This window comes from Hyperolius riggenbachi, chromosome 3 (assembly GCF_040937935.1).
Source record: "Hyperolius riggenbachi isolate aHypRig1 chromosome 3, aHypRig1.pri, whole genome shotgun sequence".
Lineage (NCBI taxonomy): Eukaryota > Metazoa > Chordata > Amphibia > Anura > Hyperoliidae > Hyperolius > Hyperolius riggenbachi.
In genome coordinates, this window is record NC_090648.1 from 32,576,902 (window position 1) to 32,593,488 (window position 16,587).

A 16,587-nucleotide genomic window follows, 5' to 3' on the forward strand; every position below is an offset into this window, starting at 1 on the left:
CCAGGGGGATGGTTAGGGTTAGGCACCACCAGGGGGGTGCTTAGGTTTGGGCACCACCAGGGGGTTGGTTAGGGCTTGGCATCACCAGGGGGTTGGTTAGAGTTAGGCATCACCAGGGGGTGGTTAGGGTTAGTCCCCACCAGGGGGGTGGTTAGGGTTAGGCACCACCAGGGGGGTGGTTAGGGTTAGGCACCACCAGGGGGGTGGTTAGGGTTAGGCACCACCAGGGGGGTAGTTAGGGTTAGGCACCACCAGGGGGGTGGTTAGGGTTAGGCACCACCAGGGGGGTGGTTAGGGTTAGGCACCACCAGGGGGGTGATTAGGGTTAGGCACCACCAGGGGAGTGGTTAGAGTTAGGCACCACCAGGGGGGATTAGGGTTAGGCACCACCAGGGGGGCTTAGGGTTAGGCACCTCCAGGGGGGTGGTTAGGGTTAGGCACCACCAGGGGGGTGGTTAGGATTAGGCACCACCAGGGGGGTGGTTAGGGTTAGGCACCACCAGGGGAGTGGTTAGAGTTAGGCACCACCAGGGGGGATTAGGGTTAGGCACCACCAGGGGGGCTTAGGGTTAGGCACCACCAGAGGGGTGGTTAGGGTTAGGCACCACCAGGGGGGTGGTTAGGATTAGGCACCACCAGGGGGGTGATTAGGGTTAGGCACCACCAGGGGAGTGGTTAGAGTTAGGCACCACCAGGGGGGATTAGGGTTAGGCACCACCAGGGGGGCTTAGGGTTAGGCACCTCCAGGGGGGTGGTTAGGGTTAGGCACCACCAGGGGGGTGGTTAGGATTAGGCACCACCAGGGGGGTGGTTAGGGTTAGGCACCACCAGGGGAGTGGTTAGAGTTAGGCACCACCAGGGGGGATTAGGGTTAGGCACCACCAGGGGGCCTTAGGGTTAGGCACCACCAGGGGGGTGGTTAGGGTTAGGCACCACCAGGGGGGTGTTAGGATTAGGCACCACCAGGGGGGTGATTAGGGTTAGGCACCACCAGGGGAGTGGTTAGAGTTAGGCACCACCAGGGGGGATTAGGGTTAGGCACCACCAGGGGGGCTTAGGGTTAGGCACCTCCAGGGGTCTAGGGGTTAGGGATAGGTACAGGGAGGGTTCTGTGTGAGAGTAGGGTTAGGTATAGTTACAGTACAATATTTGTAATATATACAATTTATTAAATTATGTTACAATGTATTAAATTATTTACACAAAGGAGGGGTTAGGGATAGGGAGAGATCTGTGTGAGCCTACAGTTAGGTATTGCAGTTAGATACCTGCAAAATCTACCATTGTATTACTATGCTTAATACAAGTGTAAATATTGTTTTTTGGTATAGACGCTATTTGATGTTTCATTTCCAATTTCGTTTTTGATATAGACGGTATTTTGCCATTTCATTTCTGTTTATTCAACTTATTTAGCACTAGATTTTCGTTTATAAGCTATAAGCGAAAAATATTGTTTTACATTACAACCTATCATTTTGGCGCCCTTTTTTCCACGCTCCCTTTTTTGATGCACACCCGCCAAACGCATACAGAACACTGACAGATGAGTGTCCCCCCAGCCTCAACTTATTTCACTCACTCTGTCCATCTCTGATGGAGTAGAACTGGCTCTGCAGACATCTCCAGCATCACTACAGTACACAGCACCAGGCCAGGGGAAGAGAGGTTGGGTGCTGTGCGCTGTACACAAGACCCTGCTGCACACTGTCTACAAAACTTTGTATGATTCTTTATCAGTGGCTGAACAGAAGCAGCTATTAGAAAAATTGTGCAGAGTGCATAAAGTTTTTCCTCTCAGTGCCCTTACTTGTCAGACTCTCAGGACAGGGAAAAGAAACTTCTCCCCCCACGGGGCCCCTGTGGCTTCTGGGCCCCCCTGCGGTTGCATCCCTTGCAGGGTCTATTGTTAAACCCTTGCTTATAAGGAAAGGTGTCAGAAGACCACTTAGGATTGGCTGGGACTGTCTTTGTCTGTATAGTTATACAGGGAGCCAACACCCTATATCACCAGCTTCATGATGGGACGGTTTTGCCGATAGCAAACTTTGCCCAGGTCACCAAACCTGAGATGCCTATTAGTGCATATAGGGGCCCCTCAGGACTATTTGTGAACCTATCTGATCGGGCTGAAATACATTTGGGCATTTGACCATCATTCTGAAGCTAAGTATTTAGTCATTAAATGTTATTTTGTGCAGCTAAGTGCTGTCTTTGTGTTATTTTTTTGTGCTCTAAAACCACGAACCTAATACAAATACAAAACAAGAAGACAAATAACATTTATATCATGCTTTTCTCCTGGTGGACTCAAAGCTCCAGAGCTGCAGCCACTAGGGCGCGCTCTATAGGAAGTTACAGTGTTAGGGAGACTTGCCCAAGGTCTCCTACTGAATAGGTGCTGGCTTACTGAACAGGCAGTGCCGAGATTCAAACCCTGGTCTCCTGTGTCAGAGGCAGAGCCCTTAACCATTACACTATCCAGCCACCACTCCACCACTATACCACTACACCACTACACCATCCAGCCAACACTACACCACTACACCATCCAGTCACCAGTGCCTTGGTGATAAATAGGCACTCCGTTTAACTATTTTCACAGGTTTTGTGAATTATCATTAGAGATGGCTCGAACCTCCGATTTTCGGTTCGTGCACCTCCGCAAAAAGTTTGGTTCGCACAAACTTTTCGAACTGCTATAGACTTTAATGGGGAGGCGAACTTTGAAAAATACAAACATTTATGCTGGCCACAAAAGTGATGGAAAAGATGTTTCAAGGGTTTTTTTGTATGGGGGAGTGGGATACATGCCAAAAGTCCCGGGGGAAAAATTTGGATTTGCCGCAAAGCAGAAATCACATTGAATGCTAAATTGTAAGCATAAAGTACTTTAAAACATCTTGCATGTGTATACATCAATCAGGGAGTGTAATTAGAGTACTGCTTCATACTGACACACCAAACTGTGTAACGCACCGCAAACAGCTGTTTGTGTAGCGACAGCCGTGCTGGATTGGTGCGCACCATGGCGAGATTGCTCTTCCTCAGTGATATTAGGTAATGTCTGACTGCCTTATCAACTTTCGATGGTCCTTTCTCTACCATTGTTAAAGCTTACATCTATTTTTTTAAATTACTTTTTCTTCTGGCTGTTCAGAATCTGTTATGGAGGGCAAGTCTGCCATTCATTCAACTGTGTGACTGATAGTATATAACAATGCGTGCTCTCACGTAGGTAGGTGCACTGAACAGGTGGGTATGCAGTGATTGGTATTACAAATGTGCAGCTGTCACACACACAGGTAGTCACTGAATGTGCTGGGCCTGGCAGTGGCACAGTAGGAATTACCAAGGGGCCAAGGGCCAGCTAAGACTGGCTGACAGGGCTGTATATATGTATATATATATATATATATATATATATATATATATATATATATATATATATATATATATATTTAACATAAGTGTCTGTGGGACACACACACACACACACACACACACAAAATAGATCACAAGAACAACATTAGCTCTCAAAAAAGCTTTTAAGGGTTACTTTTTCGCAGTATCAGCAAGGAGCAAGCTAACAAGCCTAACACAGGAGCCTAACTAAGCTTTCCCTATTTCTACAGCAGGTTCTCTCCCTTTTCTAATTACTGCAGCCACATGAGTGAGTGAAAAGGCTGACGCTGCCTACCTTTTAAAAGGGGGAGGGGCTCCAGGAGGGAGTGTAGCCTGATTGGCTACCCTGTGTCTGCTGACTGTGATGTAGAGGGTCCCTAATGATGTAGTATAGGGGGTGGGTCGAACTCGCATATAGTTCGCGGTTTACCGCGAACGCGGACCACTGAAGTTCGCGGTCGAATCGTTCGCCCATCTCTAATTATCATTACAGCAGATTTTGAATACTATGAGCAGACTTAATAGTGGAGGTAGTAAAATTGGTCAGTGAATGGCCACTCGGAAAACTCTGCATTTTTGCCGCTTATGCTTCTTTCACATCTAGAATGCGTGCAGGAGCCATTCTATGGCCTGTGGCGTGCCTTCGAGATGTTGTGGTGCAACGCAATCAGCGGCAGTAGCTATTCATTCACCCGACGGGAAAACGCCGGCTTCGGACGATTGTAAGCTCCTGGGCCCTTCGAACCGCAATACACCAAAACGGAGCATCGGATGTAAAAAGTAAAATAAAAACTCTATGGACTTTCATTTTACCTTGGTTAACGCAAAGTTTTGACTTAAAGTTGGGAAACGCAGAAAACGGGCTCTGGTGTGAAAGAGCCCTAATGGAAGTCTATGGGCTTCAGGAAAAAACGCATATAAAAAATGCATATGGGTTTTCAAACATGCATTTTTAAAAACGCATGTTTTGTTGCATGATATTCAAAAACGCATCAAAACCGCACATAATGAAAGTCAATGGAAACGCAATGGTATGCATTTTTAATGCGTTTTCCATGCGTTTTTATATGCGTTTTTGTAAAAAAAAAATGTATGATGTATTTCTGCTTTCTGTGGTCTTCCTAGTTATTTGCATAAAGTGCAATTGAAAAGCGCATATAAAACGCATTCTGCACCCCTCTCCAGAAACGCAGTAAAAATGCACAAAACAACGCACATGGCATAAAACTTTCACGTTATGTTATGTCTGCACCCAGCCTCAAAATAAATGAATAATACTTACCTTATCTAAATTCCTGGTGTCTAGAAAGCGCTGCTGCCGCTCCTGAGATGCCATTCCGACATTGTTAACTGAAAAGATGAGGAAAATCAATCAGCCCTTTCTCGATGGTCTGTCTATTAAACTGAACCCGAGGCGTTTTTTACTAGAGATAATAGAACACAGAGGCATGTTTTCTGCACATAGACAATTAGACATGCCTCTGTGTCCTTGTATTGCCGCAGCCAGCCCCAGTACTTCCTAGGTCGCGGCTTAGCTTCCGATTGGAGGAAGCTTACAGAGGCAGGAAGTGAGGGGAGGGAGGCGGGAGGCATGAAATGGAGGAGGCGGGGAGGAGCAGTGATTGACAAAATGTAAGATAAACAGCAGGCTAGCGACAAGCAGATTGTCGCTAGCCTGGCGCTATTTTCAGGGGGGATAGCAGAGCCGGGGGGGGGGGGGGGGAGAAGGGGGCTGGCAGTGACAATGCAGGACACAGAGGCATGACATTGTGCAGAGAACATGCCACTGTGGCCACACACGATACAATAAAAGGATCCAATATTAGTGCTATTTAATAAAAATTATCTGTTGTATAGAAAAATTGAAAGATTTTTTTTTTTTTTATTCATTTGAGAAATTTGATATGATTTCGTTTGTTTTTTCGGCATAAGTCGATCGTAAATGATGGATTTTTATGATCAAATTTTATGAATGGTGGGTAGATTGTCAATTCCTTGATGTACAAACCCAAGTAATTGTCTCAGTGTTTTCAATCATTTTGTTTAACAATTGTGGAAAAATGTAACACGTGTGTGTGATATGTGTAAATAGTGTAAATTATCATAATAATATATTGGTATATATTAATGATATTTTACTACAACTTAACCTAACCCTACTCTCACACAAAACCCTCCCCCTTCCTGACACCTAATCCTAAAACCCCCCTTGCTGACACCTACCCTAAACCCCCTTCTTGATGCCTAACTCTAAAACCCCCTTTCTGACACATAATCCTAAACTCCCCCTTCCTGATGCCTAACTCTAAACACCCTTCTTGATGCCTAACCCTAAACCCCCCCTTCCTGACACCTAACCTTAAATCCCCCCTTCCTTAAACCTAACCCTAACCCCCCTTCCTGATGCCTTACCCTAAAACCCCCTTCCTGATGCTTAACCCTAAAACCCCCTTCCTGATGCCTAACCCTAAACCCCCCTTCCTGACACCTAACCCTAAAACCCGCTTCTTGACACCTTACCTTAAACCCCCCTTCCTGACACCTAACCCTAAACACCCCTTCCTGACAAATAACACTAAAACCCCCCTTCCTGACACCTAACCCTAAATCCCCCTTCCTGACACCTAACCTTAACCCCCCCCCCTTCCTGACACCTAACCCTAACCCCCCTTCTTGATGCCTAACCCTAAAACCCCCTTCCTGATGCCTAACTCTAAACCCCCTTCTTGATGCCTAACCCTAAAACCCCCCTTCCTGACACCTAACCCTAAACTCTCCTTCCTGACACCTAACCCTAAACCCCCCTTTCTGACACCTAACCCTAAAACCCCCCTTCCTGACACCTAACCCTAAATCCCCCTTCCCGACACCTAACCTTACCCCCCCCCCCTTCCTGACACCTAACCCTAACCCCCCTTCTTGATGCCTAACCCTAAAACCCCCTTCCTGATGCCTAACCCTAAACCCCCCTTCCTGACACCTAACCCTAAAACCCCCTTCCTGACACCTAACCCTAAAACCCCGTTCTTGATGCCTAACCCTAAAACCCTCTTCCTGATGCCTAACCCTAAACCCCCCCTTCCTGACACCTAACCCTAAAACTCCCTCTTCCTGACGCCTAACCCTAAAATCCCCCTTCCTGACGCCTAACCCTATCCTATTAATGTTCAAAACTATTAATTTCAAAATTATAATTTTTAAAAATAAATAATTTGTAATTAAAGAAACATTAAACATGTCAAAAACAATAACATTCTAATTTTCAAAACAACAACAAATAATTGCAAAAATTATAACGTTGTATTTTTCAAATGATAATTATCGTGTGCCCAAATTTCTGCTTTGGGGCGCCTTATAGCCAATATTTGCATTAATTCCTATGGGGCACTTAAATCGTCCATTCCGAGAATTCTGCATAATAAAAAGCCTAGGCTAAACATCATTTGGGAGAGCAGAGCTACATACCAATATACAGCAATATATAGGTATAGGAATTGTTTTTGATGCTGGAAAAGTGCCGTAAAAGTGGGTATTGTGTATAATTTACTACTTTCTAGTCACTGCAGAGCGTTTTAAAGAGAACCCGAGGTGTGTTTAAAGAATGTTATCTGCATACAGAGGCTGGATCTGCCTATACAGCCCAGCCTCTGTTGCTATCCCAAACCCCACTAAGGTCCCCCTGCACTCTGCAATCCCTCATAAATCACAGCCGTGCTGTGAGGCTGTGTTTACATCTGTAGTGTCAGTCTCAGCTGCTCCCCCGCCTCCTGCATAGCTCCGGTCCCTGCCCCCGTCCCTTTCCTCCAATCAGCAGGGAGGGAAGGGATGCAGGCGGGGACTGGAGTTCTGCAAGAGGCGTGGAGAGCAGCAGACTGACACTATAGAGATAAACACAGCCAGCTCTGACAAGCTGTTTGTCAGCAGCACGGCTGTGATTTATGAGGGATTGCAGAGTGCAGGGGGACCTTAGGGGGGTTTGGGATAGCAACAGAGGCTGGGCTGTATAGGCAGATCCAGCCTCTGTATGCAGATAATATTCTTCAAACCCACCTCGGGTTCTCTTTAAATGCAAAACCATGCAAAAAAAAAGGATGTGAGTGCAGGAATGGCAGATTGTGGCTCGAGAAATGTGCTGGTGGTGGAAATTTAAAAAAAAAGAAACGGAGAAGGCTAGGTGTATACATCCCCAAACACGGCATCTAACATAATATTTAAAAGCCAAAGCTGATGAATAGAGGGAGCTTCTCCACGCAAGCCACAAGGGCTCATATGCAATTAACCTTTTCTCCAGAGTTTTCTCCCAGGAGATAATTTTTCATCTCTTTAAAATATTTTTTCAGCATTTTGCAATTAAAAAAGCTCCAAAAAGTAAGTGGAAAAAGTACAATTGAAATAATTTTCTAGATTGCTGATGGATTAAAATGCATTTAATTGAGGAGTGAAAATATCACCAAGGAGAAAACGCATGTGAGAAAATGAATTGCATATGGCCCAAGGGGTATAAGAATACTATAAAGCACAGTGTGCTAAGTATGCTTAGTGCCTACTAAGCAGCTGCCTGGTTTGCCTATGCCTAGAAACAGGACAGATGCATCCTATACTGTACCTAGAATTCCAATGTCCAGGTCTTTTAGGCCCTCCTCAATCTTGGGGTAGATTTCGGCTCCTCCTGTGAAATCTGCTTGGATGATCTTGACCTTGCGTCCACTTCGTTGCTCTGTGGAGATAAACGATTTTCTATAACATTAATTGTCAGGTATCCAACACATGGTTACGTTAACCTACACTGCCTGTCCAAAAACAAAAAGGTCACCACCTGGATTTAACAAAGCAATTGCCGCAGTTGGTCAAGTCTAGGCTCAGCGATGTAATGAGTGCAAGGAATGAGGTCAACTGACTACCTGAATATACTGACTGTCAACCAGGTTATTCCATCAGTGAATGTCTTCTTCCCAGGTGGCATGGATGGATCTCAAGAGGACAATGCCAAGGTTTCACCGGGCTCAATGCCTTCCATCCCACAACCAAACTGAAACCAAGCTACTCTCACACTCAGATTAAAGCGGACCTGACCTCAGAACTTCCTCCCTGTTCTAAAAGATAAGCAACAGCATAATAACCTTTCAGAAAAAAATGTCAGCAGATATACAAATGAGTTTGTAAAAGCTTCATTTGATACTTGTCTTTAATGGGCTAGAAAACAATCCGTACAAACACAGAAATCAGAATCCTTACCGATCTCCTCTGCAACTTTCTGAAGTTTTTCCAAAGTCCGACTGAGGATGACGACATTGAATCCCCTCTTGGCCAGCTGTGAAAGAGAGAGTACGTGATATGGTGTAAAGGGAGGATGGAAGTATAGATCATGTCAGGTACTCTTACCTCATGGGCGTAGGATTTTCCTATTCCGTCTGTTGCTCCCGTGACTACTAGAGAAGGAAAAGCAAGAAATATTTATTGTACAGAGCCAAAAATATCTACAGTATACAGAGGATGTACAGGATGCTGGGCAAAGATGTACCAGATGCTGGACGCAGATATACAGGGTGCAGGACATGGATATGCTAGATGCTGGCCATAGATGTACTAGATGCTGGACATGGATGTACTAGATGCTGGGCATAGATGTACTAGATGCTGGACATAGATGTACTACATGCTGGACATAGATGTACTAGATGCTGGACATAGATGTACTAGATGCTGGACATAGATGTACTAGATGTTCGACATAGATGTACTAGATGCTAAACCTAGATGTACTAGATGCTGGACATAGATGTACTAGATGCTGGGCATAGATGTACTAGATGCTGGACATAGATGTACTACATGCTGGACATAGATGTACTAGATGCTGGACATAGATGTACTAGATGCTGGACATAGATGTACTAGATGCTGGACATAGATGTACTAGATGTTGGACATAGATGTACTAGATGCTAAACCTAGATGTACTAGATGCTGGACATAGATGTACTAGATGCTGGGCATAGATGTACTAGATGCTGGACATAGATGTACTAGATGCTGGACATAGATGTACTAGATGCTGGACATAGATGTACTAGATGTTGGACATAGATGTACTAGATGCTAAACCTAGATGTACTAGATGCTGGGCATAGATGTACTAGATGCTGGACATAGATGTACTAGATGCTGGACATAGATGTACTAGATGCTGGACATAGATGTACTAGATGCTGGACATAGATGTACTAGATGCTGGGCATAGATGTACTAGATGTTGGACATAGATGTACTAGATGCTGGGCATAGATGTACTAGATGCTGGACATAGATGTACTAGATGCTGGGCATAGATGTACTAGATGCTGGACATAGATGTACTAGATGCTGGACATGGATGTACTACATGCTGGGCATAGATGTACTAGATGCTGGACATAGATGTACTAGATGCTGGACATGGATGTACTAGATGCTGGACATGGATGTACTAGATGCTGGACATGGATGTACTAGATGCTGGACATAGATGTACTAGATGCTGGACATAGATGTACTAGATGCTGGACATAGATGTACTACATGCTGGACATAGATGTACTAGATGTTGGACATAGATGTACTAGATGCTAGACATAGATGTACTAGATGTTGGACATGGATGTACTACATGCTGGGCATAGATGTACTAGATGCTGGACATAGATGTACAAGATGCTGGACATGGATGTACTAGATGCTGGACATGGATGTACTAGATGCTGGACATGGATGTACTAGATGCTGGACATGGATGTACTAGATGCTGGACATAGATGTACTAGATGCTGGACATAGATGTACTAGATGCTGGACATAGATGTACTAGATGCTGGACATGGATGTACTAGATGCTGGACATAGATGTACTAGATGCTGGACATAGATGTACTAGATGCTGGGCATAGATGTACTAGATGCTGGGCATAGATGTACTAGATGCTGGACATAGATGTACTAGATGCTGGACATAGATGTACTAGATGTTGGACATAGATGTACTAGATGCTAAACCTAGATGTACTAGATGCTGGACATAGATGTACTAGATGCTGGACATAGATGTACTACATGCTGGACATAGATGTACTAGATGCTAAACCTAGATGTACTAGATGCTGGGCATAGATGTACTAGATGCTGGACATAGATGTACTAGATGCTGGACATAGATGTACTAGATGCTGGACATAGATGTACTAGATGCTGGACATAGATGTACTAGATGCTGGGCATAGATGTACTAGATGTTGGACATAGATGTACTAGATGCTGGGCATAGATGTACTAGATGCTGGACATAGATGTACTAGATGCTGGGCATAGATGTACTAGATGCTGGACATAGATGTACTAGATGCTGGACATGGATGTACTACATGCTGGGCATAGATGTACTAGATGCTGGACATAGATGTACTAGATGCTGGACATGGATGTACTAGATGCTGGACATGGATGTACTAGATGCTGGACATGGATGTACTAGATGCTGGACATAGATGTACTAGATGCTGGACATAGATGTACTAGATGCTGGACATAGATGTACTAGATGCTAGACATAGATGTACTAGATGTTGGACATGGATGTACTACATGCTGGGCATAGATGTACTAGATGCTGGACATAGATGTACAAGATGCTGGACATGGATGTACTAGATGCTGGACATGGATGTACTAGATGCTGGACATGGATGTACTAGATGCTGGACATGGATGTACTAGATGCTGGACATAGATGTACTAGATGCTGGACATAGATGTACTAGATGCTGGACATAGATGTACTAGATGCTGGACATGGATGTACTAGATGCTGGACATAGATGTACTAGATGCTGGACATAGATGTACTAGATGCTGGGCATAGATGTACTAGATGCTGGGCATAGATGTACTAGATGCTGGACATAGATGTACTAGATGCTGGACATAGATGTACTAGATGCTGGACATAGATGTACTAGATGCTGGACATAGATGTACTAGATGCTGGGCATAGATGTACTAGATGCTGGACATAGATGTACTAGATGCTGGACATAGATGTACTAGATGCTGGACATAGATGTACTAGATGCTGGACATAGATGTACTAGATGCTGGACATAGATGTACTAGATGCTGGACATAAATGTACTAGATGCTGGACATAGATGTACTAGATGCTGGACATAGATGTACTAGATGCTGGACATAGATGTACTAGATGCTGGACATAGATGTACTAGATGTTGGACATAGATGTACTAGATGCTGGACATAGATGTACTAGATGCTGGGCATAGATGTACTAGATGCTAAACCTAGATGTACTAGATGCTGGACATAGATGTACTAGATGCTGGACATAGATGTACTAGATGTTGGACATAGATGTACTAGATGCTAAACCTAGATGTACTAGATGCTGGACATAGATGTACTAGATGCTAAACCTAGATGTACTAGATGCTGGACATAGATGTACTAGATGCTGGGCATAAATGTACTAGATGCTGGGTATAAATGTACTATCTATGTACTGTCTATCCGCAACTTGAAACCAGGCTGTCAGTGAACAACATCTTGGACCCTCTACAATCTGGCTTTAAGAAACACCACAGCTGTGAAACAGCCCTCATCCAAGTCTGCAACGATCTGCTCATGGCAAGGGACAGAGGGGAATGCTCCATCCTAATCCTGTTGGATCTCTCAGCGGCTTTTGATACAGTTGACCACGAAATCCTGCTTAACAGACTGCAGGAGTACTGTGGCATCAGTGGATCAGTCCTCCAGTGGTTCAGATCATTCCTGACTGAGAGAACACAGAGAGTATCCCTAGGACCTATAATGTCCAAACCTGCACCTCTACAATTCGGAGTGCCACAAGGATCAATCCTATCCCCTCTGCTGTTTGCAATCTACATGTTGCCACTCGGTACACTTATCCAACGTCATGGCCTGACGTACCACTGCTACGCCGATGACACACAGCTATACCTGTCCTTCAAACCTGGTGGAACAGACCCTACTCCAAAAATAAACTCTTGCTTAGCTGAGCTACAGGCATGGATGAATGATAACTGGTTGAAACTGGATGCTGACAAAACTGAGGTCCTTTTTGTCCAAAGCCAGCACTCGCCATCAAAACAGCTCTATCCTAAAGCAACACCAATCAGGATTGGGAATTCAGACATAAACAGCTCCAATCTTGTGCGCAGCCTTGGCGTACTAATCGATGGGGAATTGAGTTTCAGAAACCAAATTTCATCTGTAGTTAAATCTTCCTACTTTCATCTGAAGAACATTGCAAAGATTAAACATCTGATTCCCCCAGAGGATCTTCCAACCCTAGTTCACGCCTTCATCACATCACGGCTGGATTACTGCAATGCCCTTTATGCTGGCCTCCCCAAAAAGGACCTGCGTCGCCTGCAATTAGTGCAGAATGCTGCTGCCAGATTGCTAACAAACCAGCCTTGCCACTGTCACATTACACCGATCCTTCGCTCACTGCACTGGCTACCAGTAGAATGGAGAATACTCTTCAAGATTGGACTGCTGACATTCAAATCCCTGCACAATCTGGGCCCTGGATACATGAAGGACTTGCTGAAGCTGCACCACACCTCTCACAGCCTCAGATCAGCAAGTTCTATAAACTTGGTGACTCCCAGAGTGCACCTCAAAAAATCTGGAGACAGAGCCTTCTGTCATGCTGCCCCTACTCTTTGGAACTCTCTGCCACACCCAGTAAAGACCGCACCATCCCTTGAGCTATTCACCTGTTTAGCCTGGCATTTCCAGACTTATAAAATTCTTCCTCTGTACCACGATGGTCTGAGCCATGCTTATGCGCTTTGAGTCCTACGGGAGAAAAGTGCTTTATGAATGTTTTTTGTTGTTGTAGATGCTAAACCTAGATGTACTAGATGCTGGACATAGATATCCAGGGTGCAGGACCTAGATGTACTAGATGCTGGGCATAGATGTACTAGATGCTGGGCATAGATGTACTAGATGCTGGGCATAGATGTACAAGATGCTGGACATAGATGTACTAGATGCTGGGCATAGATGTACTAGATGCTGGGCATAGATGTACTAGATGCTGGGCATAGATGTACTAGATGTTCGACATAGATGTACTAGATGCTAAACCTAGATGTACTAGATGCTGGACATAGATGTACTAGATGCTGGACAAAGATGTACTAGATGCTGGGCATAGATGTACTAGATGCAGGACATAGATGTACTAGATGCTGGGCATATATGTACTAGATGCTGGGAATAGATGTACTAGATGCTGGACATAGATGTACTAGATGCTGGACATAGATGTACTACATGCTGGACATAGATGTACTAGATGCTGGACATAGATGTACTAGATGCTGGACATGGATGTACTAGATGCTGGGCATAGATGTACTAGATGCTGGGCATAGATGTACTAGATGCTGGGCATAGATGTACTAGATGCTGGGCATAGATGTACTAGATGCTGGACATAGATGTACTACATGCTGGACCTAGATGTACTAGATGCTGGGCATAGATGTACTAGATGCTGGACATAGATGTACTAGATGCTGGATATGGACGCACTAGATGCTGAACCTAGATGTACTAGATGCTGGACATAGATGTACTAGATGCTGGACATAGATGTACTAGATGCTGGACATAGATGTACTAGATGCTGGACATAGATGTACTAGATGCTGGACATAGATGTACTAGATGCTGGACATAGATGTACTAGATGCTGGACATAGATGTACTAGATGCTGGACATAAATGTACTAGATGCTGGACATAGATGTACTAGATGCTGGACATAGATGTACTAGATGCTGGACATAGATGTACTAGATGCTGGACATAGATGTACTAGATGTTGGACATAGATGTACTAGATGCTGGACATAGATGTACTAGATGCTGGGCATAGATGTACTAGATGCTAAACCTAGATGTACTAGATGCTGGACATAGATGTACTAGATGCTGGACATAGATGTACTAGATGTTGGACATAGATGTACTAGATGCTAAACCTAGATGTACTAGATGCTGGACATAGATGTACTAGATGCTAAACCTAGATGTACTAGATGCTGGACATAGATGTACTAGATGCTGGGCATAAATGTACTAGATGCTGGGTATAAATGTACTATCTATGTACTGTCTATCCGCAACTTGAAACCAGGCTGTCAGTGAACAACATCTTGGACCCTCTACAATCTGGCTTTAAGAAACACCACAGCTGTGAAACAGCCCTCATCCAAGTCTGCAACGATCTGCTCATGGCAAGGGACAGAGGGGAATGCTCCATCCTAATCCTGTTGGATCTCTCAGCGGCTTTTGATACAGTTGACCACGAAATCCTGCTTAACAGACTGCAGGAGTACTGTGGCATCAGTGGATCAGTCCTCCAGTGGTTCAGATCATTCCTGACTGAGAGAACACAGAGAGTATCCCTAGGACCTATAATGTCCAAACCTGCACCTCTACAATTCGGAGTGCCACAAGGATCAATCCTATCCCCTCTGCTGTTTGCAATCTACATGTTGCCACTCGGTACACTTATCCAACGTCATGGCCTGACGTACCACTGCTACGCCGATGACACACAGCTATACCTGTCCTTCAAACCTGGTGGAACAGACCCTACTCCAAAAATAAACTCTTGCTTAGCTGAGCTACAGGCATGGATGAATGATAACTGGTTGAAACTGGATGCTGACAAAACTGAGGTCCTTTTTGTCCAAAGCCAGCACTCGCCATCAAAACAGCTCTATCCTAAAGCAACACCAATCAGGATTGGGAATTCAGACATAAACAGCTCCAATCTTGTGCGCAGCCTTGGCGTACTAATCGATGGGGAATTGAGTTTCAGAAACCAAATTTCATCTGTAGTTAAATCTTCCTACTTTCATCTGAAGAACATTGCAAAGATTAAACATCTGATTCCCCCAGAGGATCTTCCAACCCTAGTTCACGCCTTCATCACATCACGGCTGGATTACTGCAATGCCCTTTATGCTGGCCTCCCCAAAAAGGACCTGCGTCGCCTGCAATTAGTGCAGAATGCTGCTGCCAGATTGCTAACAAACCAGCCTTGCCACTGTCACATTACACCGATCCTTCGCTCACTGCACTGGCTACCAGTAGAATGGAGAATACTCTTCAAGATTGGACTGCTGACATTCAAATCCCTGCACAATCTGGGCCCTGGATACATGAAGGACTTGCTGAAGCTGCACCACACCTCTCACAGCCTCAGATCAGCAAGTTCTATAAACTTGGTGACTCCCAGAGTGCACCTCAAAAAATCTGGAGACAGAGCCTTCTGTCATGCTGCCCCTACTCTTTGGAACTCTCTGCCACACCCAGTAAAGACCGCACCATCCCTTGAGCTATTCACCTGTTTAGCCTGGCATTTCCAGACTTATAAAATTCTTCCTCTGTACCACGATGGTCTGAGCCATGCTTATGCGCTTTGAGTCCTACGGGAGAAAAGTGCTTTATGAATGTTTTTTGTTGTTGTAGATGCTAAACCTAGATGTACTAGATGCTGGACATAGATATCCAGGGTGCAGGACCTAGATGTACTAGATGCTGGGCATAGATGTACTAGATGCTGGGCATAGATGTACTAGATGCTGGGCATAGATGTACAAGATGCTGGACATAGATGTACTAGATGCTGGGCATAGATGTACTAGATGCTGGGCATAGATGTACTAGATGCTGGGCATAGATGTACTAGATGTTCGACATAGATGTACTAGATGCTAAACCTAGATGTACTAGATGCTGGACATAGATGTACTAGATGCTGGACAAAGATGTACTAGATGCTGGGCATAGATGTACTAGATGCAGGACATAGATGTACTAGATGCTGGGCATATATGTACTAGATGCTGGGAATAGATGTACTAGATGCTGGACATAGATGTACTAGATGCTGGACATAGATGTACTACATGCTGGACATAGATGTACTAGATGCTGGACATAGATGTACTAGATGCTGGACATGGATGTACTAGATGCTGGGCATAGATGTACTAGATGCTGGGCATAGATGTACTAGATGCTGGGCATAGATGTACTAGATGCTGGGCATAGATGTACTAGATGCTGGACATAGATGTACTACAT

At 44.6% G+C, this 16,587-nt stretch overlaps 1 protein-coding gene across 3 annotated transcripts in view; it reads right to left on the reverse strand.

The window, feature by feature from the left end:
- The window catches only part of LOC137562530 (very-long-chain 3-oxoacyl-CoA reductase-like), a 118,015-nt gene that overhangs the window by 25,187 nt on the left and 76,241 nt on the right, over positions 1-16,587 (reverse strand). For all 3 annotated transcript variants that reach the window (XM_068273947.1, XM_068273946.1, XM_068273949.1), the window contains exons 2-5: positions 8,788-8,834; positions 8,641-8,716; positions 8,012-8,122; positions 4,688-4,755 (exon numbers count right to left, since the gene is read on the reverse strand). In XM_068273947.1, the coding sequence (XP_068130048.1) occupies positions 4,688-4,755; positions 8,012-8,122; positions 8,641-8,716; positions 8,788-8,834 (302 nt within the window). The remainder of the gene's footprint in view (positions 1-4,687; positions 4,756-8,011; positions 8,123-8,640; positions 8,717-8,787; positions 8,835-16,587) is intronic.